Genomic DNA, 19,415 nt, shown 5'->3' with positions numbered 1-19,415 from the left:
GTTGTGACTTTTATTGCCTTGTTTCTTAATTTATTTTTTGCCGAAAAATCAAAATTTCATATCCAAAAATAGGCTGACAAACAATTCCAAGAAAGTCTAATTTTCACACAAAATGTAATTTTTGGTAGTACAGCACTTAGAGTAGGTAGATGTAGGTGGATATCAGAGTTGCAAAACAGGCACCTGGTACAGACAAAAACCGTACAATTTCTCGATAATTTGTATGGTTTTGTAAGAAAAAGAAAGAAAACCGTACAATTTCTTGATAATTTGTAAGGTTTTATAATAAAAAGAATTAAAATCATACAATTTCTTCATAATTTGTATGGTTTTGTAACAAAAACCATACAAATTATCAAGAATTTGTACGGTTTTTGCCTGTGTCAGATGCCTGTTTTGCAACTCTGGTGGATATTTTTTGATTAAATAAGAACAATACACAAAAATTGATTATTATTTTCTAACAATAAAAATAAGCAAGCAATAACGTAAATAAATTCTTATTAGCCAAAAAGCTAAGCAAAAATACAGAAAAATCTACGAAAAATATTTTTTGGAAGAGGATGGAGAGAGTAAGTAATTAAAATGTACAGGAAGCAAGTCTAATAAGAGAAAACAAGGGTTTTTTTATGGATGATGGAAAGGAATTATGATGGGATTTTTATTTTTCCTTCTCTTTAAGCTTTTCAAAGTGTAATGACGAAGAAGAAGAAATAGGAACGGAATAATGAATGAGGTATGAAGTCAGAAAAATTTTCATCTTACTGCTGAGTGTCTTAAGTAAATAAAATTATATTACTTTCTGGGAAATTTGTGAAGGGAAGGAAGTAATTTGGTTCTTTATGAGATGAAGGTGACTAAGGTGCATTTTTTTGGAGAGTCGACGAGTGTCTTTTGGGGTGAATTTGAGATAATTGAGCCTCTTTAGGGTCAACTGAGACTCTTGAATGGTCGATTGAGAGACTTCTGTATAGAAGGGATCAACTGAGAGAGTCAGTCAGGATCAACTGAAGAGTCAGTCAGGATCTGAGAGACTATTGAAGGGTTCTCTGAGAGAGTCAGTTAGGATCAACTGAGAGAGTCAGTCAGGGTCTACTGAGAGACTCTTGAAGGGTTCGACTGAGAGACTCAGTTAGGATCAACTGAGAGAGTCAGTCAGGGTCTACTGAGAGTCAGTTAGGTTCAACTGAGAGAGTCAGTTAGGGTCAACTGAGAGACTCTGTTAGGGTCTACTGAGAGACTCTGTTAGGATCAACTGAGAGACTCTCTTTGGGATTCGATTGTGAGAGAGACTCTTGGGGATATGCTCTCTTGAAGGACTCGATTGAGAGAGACTCTTTAGGAAAGGTCTTTAAGGTCAAACTGCCATCAAACCCACACATACCAAACAATACGCATGACAACATATAAAAACTAAACTTTAAACTCATGCACCGTAAAAGCTTATAATTTATTCAGCATAAAATGATCCTTTTCATTCTAAATTGTAGGAAAGCACAAAGATAGAAAACTTAAAGTAGTAAGGAAGCTTGTTGATAGAGAGTATATTAGGAAAATTAATTCTAAAGGAAAGAGAAAGGAGACAACAATAACAATAAAAAACAGTTCTTAGTGACTCACCTTCATCTTCTGATGAATCTTCATTTGGAAATGCTGCATGCGAATCTGACCGACTTCTTTGTAATGCATGATTACTTTTTTGAACATCATTCATTGTTTGCTGTTGATAATAAGCTTGATTCTGTTGAATCGTGAGTGGCGATTTTGGTGGTAAATGTAAACTTTGTGTGTTCATTGGTCCGTTTGGTGGCGGTACAGTTAATTGTGGACCTTTTCTCGTCAATGGCGATTGTAGCATTCGCTGTTTCCACTCGAGTAATCGCTTCATTGATTCCTCACGCTTCCTCTCACCATCTAAACGATTTGGATCTTCTTCACCTTTTTTAGTTGGCAAACGTGCACTTGCCGAACGTAAAAATTGCTCTTGTTGACTCAATTGTTGTTGCTGCTGCTGTTGTTGATGATTCTTACCAGCATGTCTTACACGTGGAACACTCGCTGATCCGTTGTGAATGTCATCACTAATTTCATAGCGATTTGCTCGAACCATGTCAATTTCACGTTGTAATGTCTGTGAGCTCATTGATGGATGAATTGATGATGTTTCTGTGAAAAAAAGAAGTAAATCCAATTAGCTTAAGTATGAGTGGATATGGATGATGAATTTTGCTGAGTACGCAGCCTTAATATAATTAACTTAATTAATTATTACCGTCTTGTCTATTATAATAAGGATCATTCATTCCCTTGCTATTGTTATTTGGGACTGCTGGATTTTGCTTCTGCAAATATAAAGCACTCTGTCTCATCTTCTCGGCATAATTAGATTCTGAATAATAGACATTGTCCTGAGATCGATTTATATCTAAACTTGACTTTGGACGAGGTGCTTGTGCTGGTTCAGCCTTCATTCTCGTCGTAACGGGATTTCTTGCTTCATATTCTAAGAAATCAGCCGAATGTGGACGTGCTAATGATAATGATGGTTTATTTCTCATTGACACTTGTTGATGGTTTGTTGATTGTTCAAGAAAGTTTGGTGTATAACGTTGCGGCATCGGTGGAATCTGCATATTATTATCATATTTTGTTGGACTCATTGGACGACGATATGCCATATCGTGAGTTGGTGGTTGTTGTTGTTGTGCTATTTGTGGCATCACTTGTCCACCATTTTTACCTAATTGATAAATATCCTCATAATCACCAAATTGACGTCGCGCTGATGGACCGTAAGTGTCGGGTGTTCGACGTTCTGAATTATTATTATATGCCATTGGCATTGTATTTGCTAAATATTTTTGCTGTTGCTGTAATTGCTGTTGATGAAGCATTAATTTTTGCATATACTGCTCTTGCTCTAATGCACTTCGATGTGGTAAAGTCGATGGTGGCGATTTAAGTGCACTCGGTGATTTATTTTGTTCTAATCGCATTTGTTGCATACGTTGCATTAATACTGGATCAGGTGTCTTTGTCGTTGAACGATTAATGACTGGTGGTGGTGGTTGTTGCTGTTGTGGCGGCTGTTTATAGCCATAAATTGGATCTTGTCGCATTTGCCGCATTTGTCCGTACTGATCCATTGCATTCTCGGGTGATGGTGATGAATAGCCGCAATCAGTTGCACGACGTGGCTTGGGCGGTGCATTTGCATATAATGGTTGATGACTATTGTCTGATGCTGGTGTTACTGGACCAACATTATTGCTACCGCCATTGCCAAGCTTCGTCTGTTGAGATTGGAATGTATGAATACCTGAATCACCTGAATTATCACCAAACGATGGATTATTATACGACGATGTAATACTGGGCTGTGATTCTGATTCACTTGAGCCTTGCATCATTGCAGCCATCGTTAATGCTTTAACCCACTGTATTAAAGTCTCTCCTGACTCAGCAGCTAACACATATGTCCTCATGTTGGTATGCTCACATTTAAATGCATATTTACGATTTGCCTTATCGTCTGGTGTACATGCTGAAATTTTATACGATGGAAGTAGCACAGATCCCATAATTTTCTCCTCTTCTGGTCCTTTGTAATAAAACAGAATATATTCACTAAGCACGAACCATCGTTTACGCCACACCTTTAATCCTTCTGATCCCTGCTTCCATAACCAGCCTGATAGTGCAACGGGAGCATTTGGATGACGCTTTGCTACTGGTGATTTAAGTGAATGAACTGGTTCACTCTTACGTTTTTCTAATGGCGCATGTGTTGGTGTCGAAGGTGTTGCAGGTGTACTCGGTGTTGTTGATGATGTTTCCGGTGATTTCATTGAACCTGATGACGTTGTTGTTTTCATACCACTCAATTGTGTCTGTACAGCTTGATTAACAACTTGTCCAGGTATATTTTGTTGTATCATTGGAACATCCGTTGGTGTTTGCTGTAAATGCATTTGCTGTTGATGGTGATACAATTGTTGTACAGCATGAATTTGTCGTTGTTGTGCTAATTGTCTCTCATTCTGTAGCATTAGTATTTGATGCTGTTGGGCCTGTATTGTATTATTAATTTTTAATGGACTCTGTGCTGGTTGATATTGATTTTGAATGTTTAAACTTGATGGTGGAAGGTTACGATTATTATTGGTATTTGTAGTATTATTCATCATAGTTTGTGGCACATTATTAAGTGACGACATATTTGACATTGATGATGTTTGACTCGGAAAACTCGGCACTGGTGGATTCATTTGTTGTCTCATCGCAAACGTCTGTTGTTGATGCATTAAAGCTTCATTTTGAGTTCGAATTTGTTGTTGAATCTTTTCCTGTTCAAGTGCATGAAATTGTTGTTGTAATCTTAAGTTTGATGCCTGCTGTTGATGTACGGCTGGAAAATGTGCCGCCAATCGTGATTGATGGTAAATTTTATCAGGCGCATTTGCACTCTGATAAATTTGATCATGATAACCTAATTGAGCAGATGATGAATTTTGTAGAGCCGCAGCTTTATGTAGAGCTGCTTGCTCTTGCGGATTATTTGTCATGTTTATATGTGTGGCAAAATTTGATGCCAACGATTGATATTGTGGATAATTTTGGAAGACAGGTGATCGCGTTGGACGGAAGTCATGATGATGTTGTAGACCCGGTGGTTTTGTTTGTGGCATTGGCGCCAAATGTGAATTTGCTTGTTGAAGCGCTTGCAATTTTTTGCTGTCCATTGTTGCAAATTGTGGGTCGATCCTGAAAGGGTTAAAAAAATAAGAAATTGTTAGTATGTATTTTTGAGATATTGAGAGGCATGTAAACGAAACAACAGCAGGAATATCAATGATTTCGTAGCAAGCTGTAGGCACTTTCGAATATTTGAATATATTTTTATGGTGAATTCGATAAGGCTGTTAGGATTAAATGACATTTTATTGAAATTTATTCGTGGAAAGAATGTTGAACCATTTTTTGGATGCTCATAAAATGCGTGGATATTCCAAGAAGTACCTAAGCCTTGAATGTTTGCTTTTTCTTCGTTATACACAATGATACGTGCGTACACAAGTGTATCCATATAAATTATAATCTAAGTACAAACATAAATGGTTTTGGTTAGAAAATTGGATGTTCTTTATAGAATAGAAAGTATAAAAACCACTTAAAGCACATGTATAAATTTGATTAACTCTTACCAATCCCATAGTTGCCACAAACATGATGTAAACATGATTCCAACGATAAATAAATCTTCTTATTTACTAATTTTTATTTTTGTTTATTTTATGATAATTCGTTTTGTATATCCTATCTATTAACTTAGTTGAAGATACTCTGTCAGTTACTGAATTGACTTGCCACGAGAAATTCCTATTCTTCTCTATTTTATCGTTCGCTTTTCACTTCATTCACACATTTTTTATTTTTTTATATTTTTCACAGGAAGAATATTCGTCTCTATTTTATTGAATTTACATGCTCACTCCGTTCCATATTGAATTTCTCTTTTGTCTCTTTAAATTCCATCATTTCTCTGTACTTTTTATTCTATTTTCAGCACAAAAAAACTTTTGTGTTGACTACTCGTGTTAAGATAAAATTCCATTCTTTCCTTTTCATGCCATCATTCTTTTTTGTATTATTATTATCATTGTAATGCATAAGTGAACGTATGGAAAAATGTCTTTTTATTGCTGATGCCTTACTGTATGTTTATTTTTGAAATATACAAAATAAGAGAAAATTTTTTTATGAATTTATGAAAATTTTATTTCCTTCTTTTACTCTTGTTAAGCATAAAGCCATTGATGGTTCAATGTTGAGTTAAAATGTTTGGGAACAGCTTCACAAAATGAATATTTTGAAATAAGAAGAAAAATTTAATTTTCTTTGGTAATTTTAAACTGTTTACTTGTTTTGTTGTGTAACATGATTCAAAAATAAGTTTCTGTTTGCTTGTTACTGACTTGAAAGTATTTTTGAGTCCTTTTGATTGGTAAACTTTATGAAAATTTTCGAATTTTGTTTTCAAAGAGCTTTTTCTTGGAATTTTTCGATTATTTACTGTGTTTGTTTGCTTTTTGATATTGAAACTTGCTTTTTGTTTCTTTGTAAAGCTACTCAAAAGATCAAATAATTAAATTAAACTTTATTTTGTCGATGTTTACTCTTTGAATTCTTAAATTTGAGTAAAATTTTTGTCAAAAATTCAAAAGGGTGTGAAACTGTGAAAATTTGAATTTAGAATTTCCGTCAAATCGATATTGAAGATTTGAACATTTTAAAATTTGTCAACAATTCAAAAGGGTATGCAACTGTGACAATTTGAATTTAAAATATCCGTTAAGTGGATTTGATCCTTAAAACGATTCAAAAATTCTTTAATTTGACTAAAATTTTGTCAAAAATTCAAATTTGAAATTTCTGTTGAATCAATTATGAAGCTTAAATGCTTATAAAAGCTCATAATAAGCCTAATACTTGTAGATTCTCAAGAAATCTTGATTTAATTATGAATTTCCACGAACAAAGCTCTTTGTAATTTCATTCAAATAATTTAATAATAATACAACATTTACTTCCATCTCAAGCTTCAAAAACATACTATAATTTAATCAAACAAAGACATTCTACAATTTTATCTAATTATAACAAGAATGTAAGTGATTAAAAATAATCCTTTAGTCAGTAAATTAAATTTTTCTTTTCTTCCATCCGGATTTTCATTTTTTGTGTTCTTTTAGCTGTTTCGCAATTCAGCGATGAAAAATTCTTTTGTCAGGAAGGAAAAAAATTAATTTTTTGCTAAAAATGTGAAAATGTTCTTTCGATGTATTTGTGCCTTCTTCTTGTGCCATTTACTTTCTAAATGCCTCACAGAAGCATTAAGGAATTTTCATTTTGCCTTCTTTTTTTGCTAAGCATGGAAATGAAAATGATTTTCTTATTTTTCTTCTCCGTCTTACTGTTGAACGTAGGCAGCAACAGACAGGAAGACGATATGAAATTCACAATTTTTTTGTGTTCCTTAACATCATACTTATGCATGGGATCAAGAAGTGAGGAACCATAAAAAATTTGCAAAACATAGAAAGTTTCTTAAGGTTCTTTTATGGCCCTGCTTCCTTTTTAAAGATATTAGTAGGAATCAATTCCATTTGGCATGAATTTCTCTCTCAAATACTATTTTAAACCTGTTTTTGCCGCTAGATATCACTTTTTATGCGCCTCACTCACATTTCACAGATCATGAATCATTTCCTTCGTGCTATTTTCAGTGCAAATTTTAAGTATTTCAATGCGAATGCGTTGGATTTGTCTTTAGAGTCCCACATTGTTTAAAATTAGAATTTTATTGAGTTTAAGAATGTTTCTAAGAATATAATTTTGGATTTTAAGTATTTTAAAGATGATTACGCTTAGTGGTAAGGGAAGACATAGGGATTCGAGATTCTTGAATTTGGTAGGGCTTTAGAGCCCCTCAGGAATTAAGCTAAATCTATTATAAGCTACACAATTTCCAAAAAATTTAATTTTTGAATCCAAAAGCCAGACGGTCGGAAATAGAACACCAAGGTCAATATAAGTCTAGCGGAAATCAGATTATACCAAATCTGACTCGAATCTAGTTTGACGCTAACCATCTATCCCTAGTTCTCAAAGTTTTTTGTGCAATTTCCTTTCGAGTTATCTATTACATCTTATTTAGTGCATACATAGAGTTAAATCCGATCAGCAGTTAGCTTGGAGTTATATTGAGTCACTACTGATCAGACATTTTGTTCTGGTCACAGCATCCGCTTGATTATCGTGTAGACAACTTATCATTGTAAATTAGGAAACACAAACTGGTTTTTTCTGAGTTCTGAATAGTCTCAGCTTATTTACTGCATAAACCGAAACTGACCAAAAAGTTTGGTTCAACCATGAAGAGCCAAATTTAGGCCGAACCCTTCAATAGATCATATTCAGATCCATAGATCAATAGATCCTACAAGTCAATAACACATCTCAAAACCTTCAAATCCATTCCCATACTCAACGCATTTAATTTTCACAAATAGAAATGGCAAAAGCAGCAAGAAGAGAAAAAAAAAATCTACACACGTCTCATTTTGTTTTGTGCTAAGTAATGTACTTAAGTCATAAATCACGATGAGGAATCTCTATCATTTCGTTCTGCATGAGAAAGTCTGAGTCGGAACACACACGACTAGAACATCACAGAATAGGAAAGAACAAGAAGAATTATCGTAAAAAAATGTAAAGAAGATGGAAGTATTCTAAATTGGCATATCGAATAAATGTGTCGATAATGTACAGAATGGTGATGATGATGTTGATTCTTCTAGTGTTTTATGGATTGAAAAATTTCAAAGTTCCTTGTCACAAGCAAGAAGATGAAAATTTTTGCGGTAAAATGTAAAATTTCAATTTTTCATGTGCTGAATGTTGACACAATAAATTGCTTTTGGATTTTTGATTCTATTTTTAGGTACCGACAAAGCTTTTTGCACTAGCTTGATGTTATTCTGTTTGAAAAGGATCATGAATGTTCATTCTTGTGTTGTGGATGATTTTGTAAATTTTCAATGAGATTTTAAAAGCTTTTTCGTACAAAGTTTTAATGCTTAAGGGGGGATTATATGGAAGCAATTTTTGGGTTTGGTATGGTTTTGGATTTTAAGACACAAATATTTTTAGAGATGTGATTTGAAAGGTATCAAGTGCATTATTCATTGGATATGTTAGAAATGTCTTCAATAATGCAGATTTTTGGAACTAAATTGAATGTTTTGAGTTTTTGGTATAACCTCAATATTGGGGTAGGATTGTGGATAATTGGACTTTGTTTACTGAAGGCTCTATTCTTAGATGGTGAGCTGATTGGCCGACCAGATCGAGGAGCATAAGCTCAAGTAGCTCAAGCTTGATTAAGTCGACTACGCAAGCAGTACATCAGTGGTGAGCGGCACACTTTGATGTTAAGCGTCGACCGAAACCGTACACAGTATACGGTTCATACTCTAATATTCCGCGGCTTACAGGTTGTCCACCACTGCTATATATACATGTAAGACCGATAATGCTCGTGATATTCGTTTTTTGACATTTTCTTAAATTTTGGCAGCTCATTAGTGTGCCGCAAAACAGATTGCCCACCACTGCTCAATATTGATATCCCAACTCCTCAAAACCCATTAAATTTCCCCAAAATACACACAGATCGACAATCAATGATAAAGCATAAATGAACTAAATCATACGGCGATTCAACCTCCCCTTCCTCTTTTTCAAAATTTGTGATCCTTTTTGTGTAAAATAATGATAAAATCTTTTAATTATGAAACTTTTGAGTTTAATGGGTCATTTCTTCTTGCTTGCTTGAATTCATTCATACACTTAACAGTTGCTGTCCCTATCATCTGCACTAATAACAATATAAACAACAGTTCAAGTGATAATCATTTAGTAAGAGCCAAAAAATGTAGAAAAGGATGAATCCTTTCTTTGGCTACAAATTGATCATTGTCTTCTTATTTTATGCGTGTATAGGATACAAGGATTGAATCTAGTAAATAATTGAGTGGGTATGGAGATGACTCTATGGAAGATGAATGTTGTAGTCATGAGCTCTAGTGCTGGATTGTTAGATATAATCAATAAATTTTAAAATTGAAAGCTTTTCATTCATAAAATTAATTTATTGCATTCCATTGAGCTGATAAAATCTCATTATTGTAATTTTGTGACTAGTTTTTGTAATTAAATAGAATTTAATTTTTGGTTGATGATAATAGAGGACATCTATAAATATTTTAAACAATGATATGAATTTTCATCAATTTTTTGATGTCTATTTTGGAATATCATCAATTTTAATTAGGATTGTTGACTATGAGTAGCTTAGTCGGAAGGGACAAGACGTAACAAAGGCTACAAATCCTGCAATTGACTGATATCAGTGCTAGTTAGTCTAGTTCCGAGTATCAACCAAACCTTCTCGAGGATAAGACTGTCAACCTAATGAAGGGTGCTAATGAAGGGTGCTAATGAAGGGTGATAATTCACATGCTGCATCCATTTAGCATCCCCAAAGTCCTCCTCAGTGTACCGAACAGAGATTTACAGTCACAAATCTTAACTTTGGCCATTAAAGTTGATACAGCAACTTTGCATTACCCCGTAGCTAACAAATTGTACTGATCAGATGCAGCCTTGACCTCCAAACAACCCATAAACTCAACCATCATCCACCCCCACCCATCAAGCATAAATCCAACAATCCAACATAATTTACATCTCGACATAAAAATAGAATTCTCAATTTAAATTCCCGCCTTCACACAAAAAATATTTTTCAATATTTATTCATCTAGTTCCTGTCGCAAAAAAAGTAAAAATAAAATTCTCTGAAAAGAGTCTTTCAAAAAGCGACAAAACTTTTTTATAGCTCAAATTAAAATTCATCGCACCTCCAGCAACATCACACCATCCATCCAAATACAATAAAAGTTTCCAATACGTTCGATAAATTTTTAATTCACAGAAAAATTTTTCGTTATTTTTAGAATGACGAGAAAAATCAATTCCAAAAAAAAGGTTATTAAAATGAGCTCACGTCGATGTATCATCATCGTCGTCATCATTTTCATGTTGAGTTCAAGTGATACTGATGGGAAAAATTTAAATGGTTGGAAAGATCAAAGCACACACATATACAGATCCTGAAGCCTTTTTTTGGCGCATTTTTGAGAAAGAGGAAGCTTAATAATACACTTTGGCTGGCTGAATGGCTTGCTGGTTGGGTGAAGGACAATATCTCGTCAACCAGACATCGCAAAAAGGTCTAGTTTGAAGCATTAGCTCCGTGCCATCGAGTTATTCCGGTATTTATTAGTTTGGAAGCCTAAATTCATCTTAATTTACGTTAATTAATGATTTTTCTTCTAAATAAGCAAAAGAAATCAAACTTTTTTTAAAGCGTTGCTTTAAAATAATTTAAATTTTTATCAACCGTTAAAAAATTTAAATTCCAAAAAACCGATAAATGATAAAATTCTTAAACTTTGCTGAATTTATTGAGAATGGAATTTTTTATTACTGGATCTTATTTTAATGCTGAATCAGTGAGTTACATCCTACTGGATCTTGTTTTCTAGGTTTTATTAAGTATAAAATTTAAGCATATTTGCTTTTATTTCACCAATTTCTGGTCACTGAGACAAAAAATGCGCTGAATTCCCTCAATAAGATACTCAACTTTTATAATTTTTTTCCGAAAATATGAATTAAAGACTTCCCATCCAACATCAATTGATGCAGACAAACATTTCATCTGACAACCGATAAAAGAATAAAATGAAATTTATATGGAACCAGAAACTGTACATTGAGTGCTACCAACGCGCAAAAAATTCAAACGGTTGTAATAGCAACCATCGACGTAGGATCAAAAATGAAAATATTATTTATACAATTCACGTTGTGTCGCTTCCACTTTTTTTGTGTGCCTTTCTCTCACTCATTCGATTTCTGATAGTATGTATAAGCGGCTGAATGGAAATGATCTGAAGGGACGGGCGATGGGGGGTGAATTCGCATGGGACACAAAAATATCAACATTTACTCTTATAATATCCGAAATCATTTTTGGAATAATAAAATCAATAGATTGGGTAATGAATAATGCGATATTGATAGGATATGTGAGAATTATTAGACAGTGCTGGATGTGTATTGGATGATTTAGGGTAAAAGAGGGCTTTGAGGATATAGACGTGGACGATTTGGATATTGTAAGCTTTATCTAGGCTCTAGATTCTAGGGCAGAATAGTCCACACTTTATTGCACCATGACACACCTTGGTGGTAAGTCCGCACACGACATGGGGTTCATTCCGTGACACACAGATTGGACAACACTGATTTAGGGTATGGAGGACTTTGGTGATGCTGAGGATGTACGAATACACGACTTTTTCCATGGTCCTGTGCACATAGCCACAATTTGTGTGTCGCGAATACAAAAACCGAGTTGCTGTGACTAAAGACAGCGAAAAAGGATCTAAATCTGACATGATTTTTCCTGGGATCGAACCCAGGCCGTTAGAACGGTAATCCGACGCTCTAACCACTACGCCACTGCGACTTTTTCGCTGCCGACTAAGATGCTGCAATAGATCAACTTTAATAGTCCTATAGCAGTTCTAATCTAGGGTATAGAGGGGTATCCAGTCCAGGTGGGTATTTTTAGGGACATCCACTTCAGTATCTCAGCACTCAGTACCCCAAAAGAACTAAATTTTCATCCAATAAATCACCCCCACATCCATAAAATTCACATGGCAAAGAATACATGTAGACATTACAATGTGTAATATTGTATGACGACATAATTTATGATTCTGAAAGCCTCCATGTGCCGAATTGATACAAACAAGGCGATTTAGTTTGAGATACGAGGGGGATGCTGACATGCTAGCTGAATATGGATATGAGGACATGTGTAGATATATCAATTTGAATGTTTATGGCTTTAAAGAGAAGGATTAGCTTGAAATTTGCTGGAATTTTGGAAATTCTGACTTGATTCTTAATTGCCATGAACAGAACTTCCAATTAAGCAGCGATTAACATTTAGTTCCTTCTAAGAATTCAATTGCCCCATTCCAATCGTACTCGAGCACCAAAAAACATGGAAAATTATTATCATTATGAAATCTTAAAGTAAGCATTGAGGCATAAGAAACAAGCAAATAGACGTGTTGCTACCCATTATGTCATAAATACATGGACAGAATTCCTTTTCGACTATTTGTAATTCTACTCAAGTTTTATTTTTATTTATGAGCTTATTTCTTATTCGCTTTTGGTTGCCGATCCTTAAGCTTTTTCTTATTATTTTTGTGTTTGTCGACCACTCCAAGAGGAATGTATATATTCTTATGTTGTACGTTCACGTCCACTCAACATCTTCTTTCATTTTCCCTTCTGTCATTTTTTTTCGCACTTTATCTTCATTTTTAGTAATCTTCACATCCAGTACTCCTCTCCCCATGGTTACAACAAATAAGGTAAATGAGTCTTACAATTTAATATTCTTAGGAGGGAGGTAGACAGGGTGGAGTCCGAGGCAGGGTGGAGTTGGAAGCAGAACTCGATATCGACTGGAATTATGCATTGATTTAATACAGTATATTGCAATGTTGACATCGACTAAGGTGTCTAGTCTGAACCACCCTTAAGATTGACAAACTCTAGGGGAGTATCAAAGGTAGGTGGGAGCTAGATCAAGGAAGTAGGCAGGGTGGGGGTTCGAATCAGAGCTCGACGTCGACTAGGACTTTGTTTCGGAGAACAGACTTTGTTTAATATTGGAATCGACTACTATGTCTTGTCTGAACCAGAGTCGAGTTTGACCAATTAAGGGGCGTACTAAAGGAAGGTGGGAGCTAGGTGGGGTGGTGGGGTTTGGGCAATGATCATACCTTCCCTCCCCAATTCTGTCTATACCAAATTCTTCAGTTGACAAGGTTTTAAGTCAACAAACCCTTTCCCTTTACCCATCCCAAAATCTGTGTTCCAAAATACCACTACCCCTCCCAAAACCCCTCAAAAAGGAATCCTAGCTACCTTTAACCCCTTGGATCATCGGTGATAGTAACCCCTTCGATCAATTCTCCCAACTGCGCTCCTGACCCCCAATTTCATTCAAACTCAAAATTATTATGAATCTAAAATGTGGGTGTGCTTATATGTAGGAAGATTTTCATTTTATATTTTTTTTTCTAATTTGAAAAGCTCTCTCACGCCAAAGTGGCCCCTTTTCAAGTCAGAAGCATATCGAGGAATTTATCCATGTAATTTTCTTTTGTAATTTAAGTTATTTCCTCTCATGCTTGGTGGCAATAAAATTTGATATTCAATTGCTGAAAAGTTTTTTTTTTTGGTAAGCTTGCTATGATTTGGGTGTTGCTTGTTGTTGTGGATTGTCTGAATGGGGAGGCTGTATGGATTCTTATAATTTGAAGGAGTTTCATCACGTAGGTTAAATGGTAAATTTTTGGGTGTAAATTATTTATCGTTTTGTGTGACATTCTATTAAGGGGAAGTTTGGGGATTATTGGGGATATTTTTCAAATTCAAAAATTCTTTGACCGTTAATTTTCAAAAAATTTTTGACAGTTAATTTTTCAAATAATTTTTGACAGTTCATTTTCAAAATTTTCTTGACAGTTCATTTTCAAATATTATCTGGACGTTAATTTTCAAATAATTTTTATCGGCTAAATTCAAATTTTATTGGATTGTTAATTTTCAAATATTTTTTGACCGTTAATTTTCAAATATTTTTTGACCGTTAATTTTCAAATATTTTTTGACCGTTAATTTTCAAATATTTTTTGACCGTTAATTTTCAAATATTTTTCGACCGTTAATTTTCAATTATTATTTGATCGTTAATTTTCAAATATTTCTTAAGCTGATTTTCAAATAATTATTGACCGTTAATTTTCAATAATTTCTTAAATTAAAATTTTCTTTATCAAAAGCGCCCAAGTCCACAATATCCTCACTATCTCAAAGCTTTCCCATTTCATCGCAATTTCCCATCCAGAATTAAATGGATATCAATTCCATCTCATCTTCAAATGTTGATTAATTTTTTTTCCCTCCATTCTTTTTAAAGACGAAAAAGAAGGAAAGAAGTAAAATAAAAAATCGTCATCATCATCATCTTCAATTCAATTTCATCATGAAATACAGGATTTTTTTCCTCATTTACGACAGTCTCATCTTCCATTGTATAAGAAAAAAAAATGGAATGAACAGCTTTATAAGTCACTGTGTAATGTGGACGGGAAGTCTTTCAATTTAAAAAGTCCTTAAAATTTTTTCAGTGTCATTCTTATGTTTGTTTTGAATCAAGCTTGAGGTTTTTATGATCTTGATTCCTTTTTTTGTCCACAAAAAATTTTGTCACATGAAATTACATTTAAACTGAAAGTGATTACAGTTGAGTATTTAATCACTTTAGTATGAGGAACAAAATATCACAAAGATGAAAGCCTTTTGTGATGCAAGATTGACGCTTGAATGAGTGAATCTTCATAATACATTACTGTGTATAGAATGGAATCTTCATGCACTTTTGTATATGCAGCTTTTTGCACACAAAAAAAGTAGTACTTTTATCTTGCATGATCATTAATTTTACTTCATCCTCTAACTTTGTAAACGCTCACAGCAATCAAGAATTTAATCCATTTTGTAGTGTAGAAAAATTAAATTCTGTGCTGTTTTTTACTGTGGAAATTTTACAATGTTTAGTCATGAATGAAGAGTGAGGTAAATAATCTAAATTAATGAATGGCGAGGGACTTTAAATTTAGAACAAGAACGAGGAAGTTAGAAAGAGTTATGGGATTGAATTTCGAAAAGTAATGTGCTACAAATTTCGAAAATGTGAATCCTTTTCGATATCGAATTTCGAAATCATTTTGGAATTGAATTTTGAAACTTTTTCGATTTCGAATTTTGAAAAAATTTCGAAATCGAATTTTGAAACATTTTTTTTTAATTTCAAATTTCCAAACCTATTCAATTTAGAATTTTGAAATTTTTTTAATTTCGAATGTCAGAACATTCTTGATATCGAATTTCAAAATCTTTTTAACTTTGGATTTCTAAACTATTCTAACTTCAAATTTTGAAGCTTCTTCATCGAGTTTCGAAACTTTTTCGATTTCCAATTTAAAATTTTTTCGATATTGAATTTCGAAACTTTTTCGACATCGAATTTCGAAACTTTCGACATTGAATTTTGGATATTCGAGGCTTTTTTGATTAAATAAAATATCCAAACTAGTTCCTAAATCCCAAAATTTCACCCACATTACCTCAACATAAGTCAGTTGTCATTGCATTTCCATGTTCTTTTACTAGAACACTTTTCCTCCATTCAATTTAAATAAACGAAAACAAAAGGAAAAATAATTTATATAATGAATTCTAAAGATGAAAATAATGAATGAGTTTCCGGAAAAAAAAATTTTCATTATTGTAAAAAAATTGGAGTACAATAGATTTGGAATTGCTTACATAATTCACAACAAAGAAATGTACTGTTTTGGATATATTTTATGCAAGATTTTTTTTCGGGTAAGTTTTTCGGTATAATGAGAATTTGGCGAGGCTTGATATTTAGAAGATTAACACTAATGGAATGGATAATGGGAAGTTATTTTTGGCATTTGTGAATGGATATATGCTGATTTTTGGGTTGGAACTTGTCTTTGACCTTTAGATTAGTGGTAATTTGAGAGCTTTTGATTAAATCATTGTCATTGCTGATGGTAGAACGAGTTCTATGTCTGAATGAGTAGCACAAAGTAGTCGGGGGAGGTTAGCGTGTTATGTCACTGGGCTGATGATATGACCAGATTGCCTAGGGTGCCTTGGATGTCTATAGAGCCTAGGATGTCAGGAGTAGTTAGGGTGTCAAGAGTGCCTAGGGTGTCAAGAATGCCTAGGGTATCTAGAGTGCCTAGGGTGTCTAGAGTACCTAGAGACCATTCCTGACGGGATGCATGGCATCAACAAGGCTGCTGTTTCCGAGACTCCTAATAATCATATAATTAAGCACAAACCCCTCAAATCCCAAATAAATCACCGAAATTCCCTTCAAATAATTATTATTCATCTCACAATTTAAACTTCGATTTCCATCATTATTAAAGCATTTTCTCCAAGCTTCCCATTTTTCATTATGATTTATATCCGAGCAATTAAGAACAAAAAAATACGAAAGAATCGCATATGTTACATGAAATCTTCTTCTTCTTCTTCCAAAATATGTATAATTGCCCAATACAGTTTTTTTCTCCATTTCATTTCAAATTAATATCATGTAAAAGAAGTCAGCATGTAATAGTACAAAACATTTAGTTTGAAAAATTTTCTCATTCCAAAAAAAATCTGTGATTAATTTTTGTGTAGTGAAACATGTGAAAATTTCTCTTATTTCCTTCAACAATCTGAAATGTAATTTTTTTCCATCATGATGTGTGACATGTAATTGTTCTGATTCCGGTTTTTGTATTTTTGCACTAGATTTTCTTTTATGCAGGTCGAGCTGAGCAAGAATGAAACAGGTTGAGTTGAGCGAGACACAAGCAGGTCGAGCTGAGCGAGACTCAAGTAGGTCGAGCTGAGCGAGACTCAAGCAGATCGAGCTGAGTGAGGCTCAAGTAGGTCGAGCTGAGCGAGACTCAAGTAGGTCGAGCTGAGCGAGACTCAAGCAGATCGAGCTGAGCGAGACTCAAGCAGGTCGAGCTGAGCGAGACTCAAGCAGGTCGAGCTGAGTAAGACTCAAGCAGGTCGAGCTGAGCGAGACTCAAGCAGGTCGAGCTGAGAAAGACTCAACCTGGTTGAGCTGAGCGAGACTCGAGCAGGTCGAGCTGAGCAAGACTCAACCTAGTCGAGCTGTGCGAGACTCAAGCAGGTCGAGCTATGCGAGACTCAACCAGGTCGAGCTGAGCGTGACACAGCTAGTATCTAGATATCCTCTAAATTGTCCACATACTAATCTACATCATTTTACACAAATTTCAGCAAACTTTTGAGCTCTTAATTAATTCACAGTCCACACACCCTACTCATTCAACCATTGCAAGCCAATTTAATATGGCATACAACCACAAACTCATCCAAATTAATCCTACAGCAATAAATAAATATTCGATCAGTATATTTTTTATTGTAATTTATTCATCGATAACGTTGAACAAATAGTTCAAAAACTTTGCATTGTTGTCTCATTCTGGCAATAATTATAATTGTGTATATATGATGCATCAATGAGGGAGCAATAAAAAGCATATGAATTATGTATAGTTCTTGTGGCTACATATGAGTTATGTTTCGTAAATAAACACGCCTATAAATTCTCATGGTGTGTTATTGATGAAGTACATATTTAGAATACATTGTATGAAAGCTTTAAAAAAGGCAGGAAGGGCAATAACATTTTTGCTGTCTTCTTATTCTAACAAGAGAGAGATTTGTGCCCAAAAACAATTGAGTCGTGCTAGAATATTGCTCGGTATACCGAAAAAAATTGACAATTGTCTGGGCAAAGCCAGACGTCATTATGCATAATTCTCTTCTCTGCCTCTCCAAAAAATACATAAAAATGTGCTCCATGTTGTTCCTTCCAATAAAAAGCTGAACATACAGAGAAAAAAATGTTAATTTATATTTTGGCATCGAATAAACAGACAGTAAAAGAATGATTTCATTACCATATGAAAAAGAGGCAATGAATTCATGGAATAAATCATCATAATAGGACGGGAAGAATTGGAGGAATACGTGGACTGGGCGCAGTTAATTTGGATGAGTAAATTAACTCGAATAGCTCGAGTTGAGCGAGACTCAAACAACTCGAGCTAAGAGCGTTTCAAGTAAGTCGAGCTGAGCGGAATTCAATTAGCTCGAGCTGAGCGAGACTGAAGCAGATCGAGCTGAGCAAAACTGATTCAGATCGAGCTGAGCGAGACTTATTCAAGCTGAGCTGAGGAAGACTCGGGCAGGTTGAGCTGAGCGAGACTCAAGCAGGTCGAGCTGAGCGAGATTCAAGCAAGTTGAGCTGAGCGAGACTAAAGCAGATCGAGCTGAGCGAAACCTGATTGAGCTTCACTAAGCTCGACCAACTTGAGTCTCGCTCAGCTCGACTTATTTATTCAACTTGATTCAAAATTTAATATTTTCATACCTAACAGATGAATATCACTTTAAAAATTCAATAAACGACCACAATTAATAAAGGAATATTAATTGTGAGGTGATTCTTTATTTATTCTTTGGATGTACAATTAATCATGGCATAAAATACAATAAAAATAACCGTTGAAATATTAAAAATATATAAAATTATCAGCAAATATTTATTTTTATCATCAGATACAAACGCAAGTGCTCATTTGCATTAAAATTAAGGGAAAAGTGTCGAATATCAGTGCCTCAAAGTCATGAATAAATAAATCATAATTTTATGTACAGAGTAATGTAAACTTTAAACATATTCATTAGCTATAAATTTGTTAAATAAATGTTATTGTAAAATAGAGTAGCTCGGAATGGGCATTAATAATTAACATTTTGAGTAGCCAAGTATGTGGGATTTGAACTATTTTCTGATACTTTGATTTGAATTGTTTAATTTGGTATCAATTAAGATAAATGTCACATTTATTTATTTATTTATATTCAGCATTATCTATTAAGATATTATTTTGACTTAATTCTTAGCTAGTCTGAACTTGAAGTTTGAGATTGTTTGGGATTGAATATGCATACAGAATAGTATTATCGTGGAGATTCCTAAATTATGATTCGATGAG

The 19,415-nt window shown here is 34.1% G+C and overlaps 1 protein-coding gene across 13 annotated transcripts in view; it reads right to left on the bottom strand.

Annotated features, from left to right (window-relative positions):
• The window catches only part of kmr (kramer), a 157,408-nt gene that overhangs the window by 30,586 nt on the left and 107,407 nt on the right, over window positions 1–19,415 (bottom strand). For 4 of the 13 annotated variants that reach the window (XM_070650913.1, XM_070650915.1, XM_070650921.1 and 1 more), the window contains exons 1-3: window positions 5,205–5,683; window positions 2,273–4,764; window positions 1,621–2,166 (exon numbers count right to left, since the gene is read on the bottom strand). In XM_070650913.1, the coding sequence (XP_070507014.1) occupies window positions 1,621–2,166; window positions 2,273–4,764; window positions 5,205–5,239 (3,073 nt within the window). In that variant the 5' untranslated portion in view covers window positions 5,240–5,683. Of the gene's footprint in view, window positions 1–1,620; window positions 2,167–2,272; window positions 4,765–5,204; window positions 5,700–19,415 lie in introns of those variants that run through there. The other 9 variants (XM_070650911.1, XM_070650914.1, XM_070650919.1 and 6 more) reach the window with 6 other exon arrangements.

Source organism: Chironomus tepperi, unplaced genomic scaffold (genome assembly GCF_022539635.2).
Source record: "Chironomus tepperi strain 1889 unplaced genomic scaffold, CSIRO-AGI_Ctep_v1 contig_450, whole genome shotgun sequence".
NCBI lineage: Eukaryota > Metazoa > Arthropoda > Insecta > Diptera > Chironomidae > Chironomus > Chironomus tepperi.
The sequence above is the reverse complement of the archived record's forward strand: the minus strand, read 5'-3'. Positions and strand labels throughout refer to the sequence as shown.